Source organism: Atractosteus spatula, chromosome 3 (genome assembly GCF_055471065.1).
Source record: "Atractosteus spatula isolate fAtrSpa1 chromosome 3, fAtrSpa1.hap1, whole genome shotgun sequence".
Taxonomy (NCBI): Eukaryota; Metazoa; Chordata; class Actinopteri; order Semionotiformes; family Lepisosteidae; genus Atractosteus; species Atractosteus spatula.
Genome location: NC_142708.1, coordinates 9,049,220 through 9,061,398, shown reverse-complemented (window position 1 = coordinate 9,061,398; position 12,179 = coordinate 9,049,220). Strand labels below are relative to the sequence as shown.

General features: G+C 41.2%; 1 protein-coding gene across 1 annotated transcript; it reads left to right on the top strand.

Annotated features, from left to right (window-relative positions):
• The first annotated feature begins 11 nt into the window (after nucleotides 1-11).
• On the top strand, nucleotides 12-5,655 carry ak6 (adenylate kinase 6). Its single transcript, XM_088910817.1, has 5 exons — nucleotides 12-242; nucleotides 1,387-1,479; nucleotides 1,935-1,993; nucleotides 2,566-2,711; nucleotides 3,144-5,655. The coding sequence occupies exons 1-5, from the start codon at nucleotides 215-217 to the stop codon at nucleotides 3,331-3,333; spliced, it is 516 nt and encodes a 171-aa protein (XP_088766943.1). The 5' UTR covers nucleotides 12-214; the 3' UTR covers nucleotides 3,334-5,655.
• Nucleotides 5,656-12,179: the final 6,524 nt, after the last annotated feature.

Below are 12,179 nucleotides of genomic sequence, written 5' to 3'. Positions count from 1 at the left end.
GATCTAAATATACTGTATAACTATTCTTATTATAAGCGTGAAGCTTTCAATTTCTTTCTTACTTTCTGAAGTATTTTTAGGGATATGTACATCAGTACTTTTGTAAAGATCAGGGTGACGTTGTAAGCTATAAAGTTGTTCCAACACGTTTCAAAGTCCCTCCACGCTGTGTGGCAGTCACGTGTAGAGAGAACTGCTACTGTACCTGAAAACGATGAAGAGACCGAATATCCTTCTGACAGGTGAGTCTGGGGCAATTCTATACCACAACAGCCATATGTCTTTTCTATGTGTTCTTTTTCGACTTCTTTATGAAGCAAACGAGGGAAATGTTCCGCTGTTGACGTAAGCTTAAGTTAATCAAACAGATCCCTTACATCATAGTGATCAGCTTCTTTTTAATAACAAAATAAGAATCAAGGCAGATTTTAGTTAACACTTCGCACTTCGAATTGCTAGTAAAGGGTTATATTTGAAAGAAACTGGACACATTTTGCCATTTTATATTAGTGTTCTTACAAATGTCGTGCAAGTAGCCTATATCACCTGAATGGGGTTGTTCGTATTTGTTTCTAATCATCTAATATCGTATTGAATTGGATGTTGTACTACATTCTAATCTTTTGTTTGTGTTTACTAGATATTCTCACAGAAAAGGAAAAAATACAATGGAAACGTATTTTTTCAGAAGTTTTGAATGCTGTGATACATTAAATTGAGTTTGATTAATTTTAATTTGTAAAGTATATTCCGAATATATACATTCAACACGTGATGAAGGCTTCAGCCGAAACGTTGTGTCTCTTTTCTCTTCCTTTCAGCACGGAATAAACCTTTACCTGTTACTTTGCAGCGTTACTTTGTAACGTTTATTCTACGAACGAGGCACGATTCTTTTGTTTTGGCAGATTATGACACACTAAATATCTTAGCCGAAGTCATCTTAGTCATTCTTACATTTTGTCTTGGTACAATTCAAAGAACTAATATTTGTAAAATGATACTGGAGGAAAGTGATAGAGTTATGTTCAGATTTTTTTTTTGCAGTCGTGGGACTATGTTCCTGTCGACATATTAAGAAAAGTGTTCCCTCCATCGTGGAGATGAAAAGGGGGATTTCTGTAAAGATGAGCACATAGCTGAAACCCATTGGGGCAAATTATAATATTTTTACTTTGTAATTGTTATCCTGGTGTAAGTCCAAGAAACAGCTGTGCAAATGCTACACTGATTTATCCTTGTACTTGGATGTAAATGTTCTGTTTTGTAAACTCAGATGGATTAGGACATTTGCCAGAAATCATAATAATCCAACAATCCTAATAGAGATGAAGACCCGGTGGGTGTTGACGGCTGCTGACTGTTGTGTTTCTGTTTCCCACACAGGGACCCCAGGTGTTGGGAAGACCACTCTGGGCAAGGAGCTGGCACAGAGGACAGGGCTCACTTACATCAATGTGGGAGATCTGGCAAAAGAAGGTAATTGACTGTAGAGCCCAGGAAGGCAGGACCTGTAGGCCGTGAAACAGTTTCCCCAATTTTAATCTGACGTCCTGAGTCCTCTCAGCTCTCACCCCAGTTTCCAGACCTGTACGGGTTAGTGTGGTGTAATGAGCAGGACTGGGACTAGAGTACTGCCCTCCTCAGCCTACAAGAGGTCTGTAGTGGTCCTCAGATAAGGCGTTTTCACTAACGTGTGCTGGATGCCAGACTGTCTTGAACTAGGAAGATCGACTGCTGTGCTTTATAGATGCTTGCGGTATTGCCATTCACAATGTATTTGGTCGGAAAATGAGTTATAATAATGATGCCATGCTAAATATGACAGAACTTTGCACACCAATTGATGTCTATTAACGATCTGTGGACAGTTTTTGATTATGTGTACTAAGTGTAAGCTGGTATTAACGGTAATGTGCCTGTTATCCACCTAGGGGAGCTGTATGATGGGTTTGATGAAGAATATAATTGTCCTGTGCTGGATGAAGACAGAGTGAGTGCCATTTATAATTCGTATTACGGTCATATCTTCTATCATGCTATTTATTTATTAGTTGTGGACTTAATCATAATATAGGACATAACATTGTTGCAAAGGCTATGTTGAACTCTGGGTCAGTTGTTTTTTTAGAATTACACAGTACTATATATTTTGGGTCAGTATATTGCTGTTGTTTTTGAGATTTTGAGCTTGAGTTTCTTTGCTGGGGAGCGTACTGTGTAGATATTATATTTTGTAGGCTTTCGTGATGCTGTGTATAAGAAGAAATAAAATGAATCTCTTTGAGAAGAGTTGTATTTAGAAGATCCTGCTGTTTAAACCAGCATAGACCTCCACTATTGTTACAGGCTGAACCAGACCACTAGATTTGCACAGAATAAGTGAGCCTTTATCTTAGAGACTCCAGTCATGGCCTATATTTGTTCTTCTATTTAGGTGTATTTACTGGGCCCGTCCCATGCAATAGGGTGAACTGTTATTAGTCAGATCTACAGGGGAAGATAGTTGAGCAGGTCTGTGAGGGCTGTAGTCACGCAGTCAGTCTGAGGTGAATGAACTCGCAGGTTGTCGATGAGCTGGAGGAGCACATGGGAGAAGGTGGCGTGATTGTGGATTATCACGGCTGTGACTTCTTCCCCGAGCGCTGGTTCCACATCGTGTTCGTCCTGCGCACGGACAACTCCTACCTGTACGATCGACTGCAGAGCAGGTCAGTGCTGTCGCCCCTTCGACTTCTCTTTTATTCTCAGTTGACTGGCCTGGTTAAATAAGGGCTGTGATTGCATTTCAGTAGGCTGACACCTGTCCATGAAACACATTTCGCAAACATGGCTATTTCTTTTATCCATGATCAAAGATGCGTGTTCTGCAGCAGGGTCTGTTGCAGACTCCTTGCTATCCAAGTGAGCTTTCTTTGAAAAGCTTTTTTTGTGGAACAAAAGTGTTTGTACTTTTCTTTTACATCTAACTTTTACATATAGCCATTTTAACCTCTTAATGGAGGTGAGAAACTCTGACTAAAAAGAATAGGGGAATAAAGACATTAGAGGAATTAAATGTCCATGAACCTTTAGCAAGATCTCAAGCATCAAAAATACCTCTCTTGGTGATGAACAGATTGTGGAATTTTTACTTTTTTCAGGGGATACGTGGGGAAGAAGCTTCAGGACAATATTCAGTGTGAGATCTTCCAAACCATTTATGAGGAGGCCATGGAATCCTATAAGAAGGAGATTGTCCACCAGTTGCCTAGTAACGAGCCTGAGGACCTGGAGAGGAACCTGGAGCAGATTCTGCAGTGGATAGGACAGTGGCTGAAGGACAATAACTGAGTGCTGCCAAACCTAGCCACTGCACCTGACACCAAGCTCAGGCCCACAGGTGTCTAAACAGCTGCCGGTCTCCATATAAGATATTTACTCTAGATACGACAATGTGAAGTTAGTAGTTTGGTTTCTTCATGATGATTGATACCCAAGGGAAAATCAGTTTTTGAGAGAATATAATTCGTTTCTTTTTTGAGAGTTTTTGTTTACTTTGACATAGGCCAGAAGGAAAGAAATGGTTAAAAAATCACCTTTGAAAATCAGCCCCTCAAGGCAAGAGTGCTATGACAAGGGATTCGTACTGTACCAGTGCTCTCAATACCCTGATTTAGCACATTCCTGCTATTTTTACGAAATCTTGAGACGCTGCTTTTTAAAACTCCATTTGCATCATCGTAAGCTGTTCTGCATCACCCCAGTAATATGCTCTAGTACGTATAGAACCTAAAATGCACACAGGCTATAAGAAGACTGCCCATTTTTCCAGGTACTAGTAAGCTCATTGCTTTTCTGAGACTAGTGGTATCATTGTGTCATTTCATGTTCAGATTGTAGACGCCCTGTTCAGAATTCCAGCACGTCATCACCAGTCCACACAGCCTGGATTGGAGTCTTCATTTTTTTTATCCTGCATTGCTGAACTGCCTTCTTAAATTGCACTGCTATAGGAAGATGCCACTGAGGAAAGGAGAGCTACTTCAACAAACTGCATTTCTTTGGAAACGTTTTTGATGCAGCGTATCGGCATATTTGATGAAAACGTCATTTTCCCCCAAGTATTTTTAAACAGACCAGTCACCTCCAGGATGGACTACAGCAGAAACTGGGAGAAACACAGATTAAAAAGTAAACCAAGGGAGCAGCTTTGAAAAGTGGAATAGGGGAGGCCTTTCCTGGAGCACGTTCTGTTTGTTTGTGTGTTAACGGACACGTTTGTCGCATTCGCAGTGCAGTTGAGCTCAACACCAGGTGGTATGGCAGTGTGGTGGTGGGTTCCGGGTTCGACTCCATACTGGGGCACCTCCTGTGCACTGTTTGCATGTTCTCCTCATTTTAGTGGAGGTCTTGTGTGGGAGCTCCAGCTTCCTCCCTTCATCCTAAGACATGCCGACTAGGTAAGTCGGTGCCTCTTACATCGTCTCCATGCGGGGTGCCTGCCCTGGACTGGCGTCTTTTCCCAAGTGTCATCGCTCCTGGAGCTCCATGCCTCCGGAATTGGCTTTGGATTGCTGCAAGACCCAGCAGGAATCCGTGGATTTCTGATGATGAATGGATGAGTTTGACAAAACGAAATGAGCATAACAATGCGGACTTTCTAAAGGGGTTTTAGGTGGAAATCTAACAATTCAATAGTTGCCCAGTGTTACTGGAGTGTATTTCTGTCTTTGTTGGATAAAAACGATCCTGTGACTTGTGCTTTGACATTTAAAATAATATTTAAAGAAATACAATATGGCTGGTTTCTTAGATCATGACTGGATGTAGTCCTAGACCACCTTGCATAAGTTAACATTTGGTCCAAGAATAGTAATAAGTCTGCAAAAGTTCTGGACAATTTAAAGTCATGTAGAAAAATTGTATTATTTTTTGCTGATATCCATTGAGGAAAAATTGTTAAGTTTTTTTTTGGCAAATTGTTTTACAGAATATAAGAATTATTCAAGGTCAATACTGTAAATTCTGCATGGTTATTTATATTGTTTAGCGACAAACTGGATAAAACATGACTTGAACGTGTGAACCTTTTGTCTGCCATTTAATTTCTAATTCTAATCTTGGATGACTACTGATAGAATGTTTCCTGCTGTTAACTCCCAGCTTGTCGATACATGATTTTTCCTATACCGACATTCTTTAATTTATTAATATAATCTGTGTCATGGAAACTTTGTAAGGTGAAAATTTGTAAATCGAAAATTAATTCCCATCAGATTATATGGGAATATATATTCCCATATATATATTTTCACACCTGAAGAAGGCTCCACGGCCGAAACGTTGTGTTTTCTTTCTTCTTTTTTCAGCATGGAATAAACCTGTTACTTGTCCCTTTGCAGCCTATGCATGCTGATGCAGCTACCCGCTTGAACTACATATGGGAATACTGTATATATACCTCCAATTCGTTCCCAATCACAGAAAAATTACACAATAATTTTCTAACTTGCTTTTGTGTTGTACAAAAGCATTACAGTGACAACAGTATTACTTTATTTCCTGACTGTTAAAGCCTAGTTAACCTAAGAAATCATGTTCCATTTGCTAAGCAGTTTATATTGTACAGCAGTTATAATATTTAAAGTAGTAAATAAAACCTACTAAACAAGCAATGCATATAATAGCTTTCTTTAGTAAAACTTTTATTATTAATGTAAAAAAATTAAAATCAATTAATACAGAAGAGAAAACTTGAGTTTTTCAAAAAATGTCTATATATTTGCTACTCTTTGCTGTAACAAAAACTCATAAATCAATTGTGCGTAAATTGGGAAATTGCCGTATTTAGAACAGCTCTCAATTAATATTTATAATAATAATTGTCCAAAAGCATATACAGGTAGCTTAATTGACTTCTGGGAAAGCTGGCATGTGTGCGAGTCTGTTTGTATCTGTGTGTGCCCTACGATGGACTGGATCCTGTCCAGGGTGTATTCTCCCTTGTGCCCATTTCTTGCCAGGATAGGCTCTGGCTCTCCTGCAGCCCTCTATGGGATAAAGGAAAGAGGATCGATTAATTGTTCTGTGGATTATTGTGTTGAGGTCTTGTGATGGATTTGCTTTTAGAATAAAAAAAGGCGTTGTCAAAGATTGAGGCGTTTGGCAGGAGCTTCAGTGACCAAGCCAGCTCACGTTGCTGATGTCTCACGAGCAACAGTGTCTGAGGGGCTGTGTCATGTGGCAGGGAATTGTGAGAGAAAGACGTCATCAGCAAAGGGCATCAGCACGTACTCCAGGATTGAGATATCGGCACATTAAATCGAAGCGTAACGCAAAACAGACGCACAACTGAAGATCAAGTGACTGTACATTTTAACCTGCGGTGCTAGCGGCGCGATTAATTAAAAATGGTCGTCCAAGAACTCCACAGAGCAGGATAAAATAGTCAGATTTCAGTGGACAAACTGCTCATCTCACCTGGCAGGGCAGAGAGAGGAGGCACTGGACTGCCGAGCAGCGGACGAATGGGATATGGCCAGATCGTCTTCACCAGCATGTATGGGATATTTGGGATCAATGCTTGAATGCCCGAGATGGAATTTCCCTCCTCCAGTAAGAACTGTAGGTGTGAGCTGACTGACTTTCTCCTGGACGATCGGTGCTGTATCCCTCCTGAAAAATTCTAGACACTGGTATACTCTAAGCACGCAGTTCGTACTGGCGCAAATCTTTGCGTAACAATGTAAATGAGATCTTAGTGATCGTTATTGGAAATGTAAAATTTGCTTCTCCCAGTTTAAGTGTACACTTCTCACTTTATGCCCGAGCATTGTATTGGCATTTGTCGTCACTTCCCTCCATTGTCCTGATGAGTACAATGATAAAACAAATTGCATGAATCCTCTGCATACACTGTACCTTTGTTTCAAGTTCAGTACTACCCAGTTTATACGTCTTGTTTCCTGTACAATAAATGTTTGATTTGCAGAGTGTCTACCCAGTCCTGAAAAGCTGAGTGTATTTTTTTCTATAATGTTGTGAACTTGTGACAATTAGGAAGATACAATATATCTATCTCCAAATACATTAAAAAATCAATACAAATAGATACAAAATTGAATTCTACATTTAAACATGACAATTTTTTCGGGATCTGCTTTTTCTAAATCCATGCAACGTATCCCTTATATCCCTGTTACCATATAACCTTAACTTTTAAAGTCAAGAGAAGCATTCATTGCTTTACATGTGAGGACAGTAAGGCTGATGGCTCTTCAGATATCCTCTCCAGTTTTGCTTCTCCCTCCTTCCCGCTTGTGGATGGATTCAATCTTTGTAGTTGTCCTTTGTGTTGTTACCACCCCCATCATGATTCTCTGTTCAACAGTCCTTGTTAATGGCATTTGAATGACTTCCTTGGCCTGTGGTGGCCAGTTCTAGTGGATTTATGAGCATTGACCACTTTACAAAAAATGTTAATTTTGCCAGATCTCAATGAAATGTCAAAGTACAAAATCTAGTTCGCTTCTTTTACCTTTGTCTTCTAGCTTTCTTTTTTGGAATGTTGCTGAGAACAGGAAATGTGTCTCCCGACAATGAAAGAACAAAACCTGTAAGCACTTGGAACCCTTAAAGGGACCTGGAACAGTGTACCAATACCATGAAATCCCACCCTTGTGTTTGGTCATTCTCTGTTAAAGCTCACTATCTGTTGCTCTTTTATGCATTTGAATAAAAAGGTAAAGGTACAGGCAGTCATACTCCAAATCTACATCTCTATAAAACCCATTTAGTGCTTTTAAGGCAATTGCAAATTGAGGGAGTGTGTATGTACAGAACAAAGTCTGCCTATTAATATTGCATGTCCTGAAAGCAGATATGCCTCGGAGAATGGATACAGTCAAAGTCATTCATACCTCCGGCCTCTATCTTTTTAAAAAAAACTCAGTTCAATAGGGAGCCTTTGTTTAAGGGAAATGATTGTATATTATTTTACTATCATTTAACCTAAATTCTGTATCAGTGCGTGCACGTAAGCATGTCACCGAACAAGAACTTTTTTAGCTTACTTTGCCATTTCTCATGATAGGAACAATTAGTGAAAATACTGTACTTCCCAAAGCTGAATGGGAGGAAACAGCACGAGGAGCTGGTTCGGTCCTGCAAGTTAACAAGCGGTGGAAACTGCACTTGAACTCTTCAGCACGCGTAGGCTGCAAAGGAACGGGTAAAGGTTTATTCCCTGCTGAGAGGAGAAGAAAAGAGATGAAACGTTTCGGCTGCGGTGCCTTCTTCAGCGGTGGAGCCTTGACACCTGAAGAAGTCTCCACAGCCAAAACGTTGTGTCTCTTTTCTTTTCCTTTCTGAGTGGAATCAACGTTTACCTGTCCCTCTGTTCTAGTAGTGTCATTTTACATACTGAGCATCAAAAGACACTTAACATTTACAGCTGTAACACATTCACAGATTTATTATCCGGAAAATGACAAGCTTTTGGGCAGCATGTGCACTGGGACTCTATTGAACAGATAAATTCATTATGCAGACTGACATTTGTCATCAACAAGGCTCATCAGCCAGGGTCCGCTGTGAAAGTCACAGTACAATTCATACATCTGTGACTCGTGCTTTGCAACATGTTGTTGGTGCTGTCTTGTGGGGTTCTGTCCCGTTCTGCTTAGAGATCCTGGATGAGCATGCAGCTGTTCAGTGCTCCCTGGGCCCTAGATGCTACACTCTGATCCTGCTCATTCATCAATGATGATTGTTCCCCACATATTCAATGCGGCTCAAGTCTGATGAGTAGGGTGCTGTAACTGGCGCATTCTCACCCCAGAAGACAGCCATTGTTACACATACGGAGGTGAGTAGGATAAGCACACAGGATGGGCAGTGAATGAAATCCAAGAACTTATCAATGGAGCACCTTGCAGTCAGGTTGCATTTAATCACTACAAAGGGAGTCCTGTAGCAACTAGACCAGGGCTGGGCACTCCTGGTCCTGGAAGGCTGATGTGTCAGCAGCAGTGTGTCTAAGTCTCTTCGAAACAGCTGCACCTGAAGAGCTGGGAGAAGCTGTTAAATTGGTCCCATTAAGCCTATAATGAGTTGATTGAGCTCGTTAAGAGCTGGAATCAAAACACACAGACACATGGGATGTCAAGGATTGCCCACCCCTGGATTAGACACCCCTGCTCAGACCAACACACTTAACCCCCCCCATTGATCTTGGCAAGGTTCTGTGACTGGTGATCTCCGAGATCGTTGCCCCCTGATTGGTATACTGTGATTGATTGGAATATGGCTCCAGGTTACAATTACTGGCTGTGTGTACCCCAGATGATGAGTGATAGTTTACAAAGAGTCAAAATTTCTGGGTACTGAAAGCAGTACTTTCCAAATGTAACATGTTTACCATGTTTACATGGTAGAGCCTCTTTCATAAACTAATTGACATGGGTGTAAATCAACCATTGTGTTTCCTGATTTTATATCTGGCAGGAGGCAGGTGGTCAAAGTGAACCAGAATCTCTCACAGCCACTGGTTTCAAATGCAGGTGCCCCACAAGGCTGCTGTCTGTTACCACTTCTGTACTCCTTGTATACTAACAGCTGTGTATCTACTTCTGAAACTGTGAAATTAATCAAGTTTGCAGATGATACTATGGCAGAGCTAATATCAAAAACAATGAGTCTCTGTACAGGAAGGAGGTCAATGCTCTGGTGAGCTGGTGCAGTCAAAACAATTTCCAGCTTCATGTTAGTAATACCAAAGAAATAATCTTTGATTTCAGAGGTGACAAGAATGAACTTCAACCTTCAAGCCATGATCCATTTTTACAGGGCAACAACTGAGAGTGTGTTAACGTTTTCTGTGGAGGTCTGGTTTGGGAGCTCAGCCACCCAGGAGAGGAAACAGCTGGAGAGATTGGTCCAGACTGCTTCTAAAACAACTGGCTGTGACTGGCCTGTCGGTTGACGCCACCATATACGCAACACTTTTAAATCGAAAAACTCTGAAGATTATCTGTGACCACTCCCACCCAGCGTTTCCCCTGTTTGAGCTCCTTCCCTCAGGAAGAAGGCTAGGATGCACCAGATCCTGAACAGAGCAGTTCCAGAAAGCACCTACCCTGAGGCGGTTCGGTCTCGTAAATAAAAGTAAATAAAAGCAGTGTAATAAAAGTATGTATGATATTGTTTATCAATAAATTTTTGCATTCTATCTTCACTGTAATGTAACATTATTTTTTGTTTTTTATATGATGTGTGTTATTTAGGATTTTTCTTTTATCTTACTTTTTTACATCTTGTTATTTCAAGCACACCACAAGCAATCCCCAACAACCTAAAGGTGTGGCAAGTAAGTTGTCTTTGACTTTGATTTTAAGATCACTTTATGAGCCATCTACAATTTCTTGTATTAGAAATTTGTCTTTTCACATACCCCAGCTTGCTCTCCATGAGACACACAGACAGGGAGAGAGAAGCCTGGGGTCAGAGCACAGGGTCAGCCATTTATATGTTGGGGTTAAGGGCCTTGCTCAGGGGCCCAACATAGTTGGATTTCTCTGCTGGCCACAGGATTTGAACTGGCAACCTTCCACAGGCGCAGATCCTTAGCCACAGTGCCACCGCTCCGCCCTTTGTCACCCCTTCACAAAGTTAGGGATGAACCTCACGTGTAATAATAGGGAGATCCTGGACCACAGGGTGGGCTGTTCTATTTTGATGGCAGGGTGACCTTCTGGTGGCAGATACCTGGAGCACATTAAGTGACTTCCCTCCCACCTGGGAAAGATTTTGGAATCCCTTGAGATACCACAGGCTATAGCACCGCTTTCTTGGGGAGGAGCAGACAGTTTTATTTGTCAGCAGGCCTGTCTTGCACCCCCACTCTTTCGTCACCCCTTCACAAAGTTAGGGATGAACCTCGCGTGTAATAATAGGGAGATCCTGGACTGCTGGGTGGGCTGTTCTGTTACACGACAGCGGACTGCCGCACAAGGAGAGGGCCACAGAGCGATGCGTTGATTGGTTAGGAAGGGTCACTCCACCCATCACACACAGCCCAGCTCTCGCACACGTTTGATCCAGTGAACGCAGCTCTCCGTGGTGATGACCACGAGGGCCGGGTGCAGACACAGGAGGGACTCGGGGACAAACCCCCCTGCATCGTTTTGTTTCAAGAGCGTCTGGCCACAATCTGGCGACGCTGTGTAATAATAAGCCGAGGATCCGAGCTGAAACGTCTTCGCCACCTGTGGAGTATGTCTGAATAACTCACCACAGTTTGTGACTTACTAACACACATCTATTGTCTATTATTTTCTATTGTGAATTGCTAAAACAAACATTTAAATTCCCTGCATTAACTCATTTACTTGCTACTTAAATTCGTTTTTGGTTTGGATACCGCTATGTCATACAGTATCTGGATTTCCAGACTAACAGGTCTTTCATCTTCAGTGATACCGGCTTGTATCTGTATCCAAAACTGTGTTTCAGTGCACTGCCATCAGCAGAAATATTGCTCCAAGACATGGGAAAAAGACCTTTCCAAAACATGCTGTGACTTACCTGTTCAAACACTATGTTTTGTATTAAATCACTCAGTCTGCCTGGTCACGCCTGCACACATACTGAGACAGACTTTTTGCACAGCTGAGAGTTGTAACAGCTGAGAGTTTGGTTATGGCTGTGCTCTTGACTTGCATTATTTACTCTTTAAATGTATTGGGTCTCAACATATTTAACAGCTCTTAATTATTAGCAGCTCATAATTTAGACCTGGTGACAGAGGGGTATCAAGCCACTGAACGTGTATATCTCCCAAAGAGATATTAGGAAAGTAAGATTAATTTTAAAATAAAGTATCATTTTGTTTCAGTTTACTCATTTCTTTTGTTAACGTTCCCCTTTCAGCAGTGAAATATGACAACACTAAAATTATATCTGACAGGATTCCAATAAATGACAACATTTCACAAGAAAAAAAAACACAAAGGGAGCTCCTTTTTGATCTCGGGAAAAAGAAAGCTTCTTGTGGCACGGAAACAAGGCGAAAAGCGATTACAATGGTAACCAGGGAAACAGGAAATATAAAGGAAATCAGGAACATTTATTGAGAGAATAGAATTATGACCCTTTGCAAAACAGATCAACATTACGAAGGAATTCACTGTAAAGTAAAT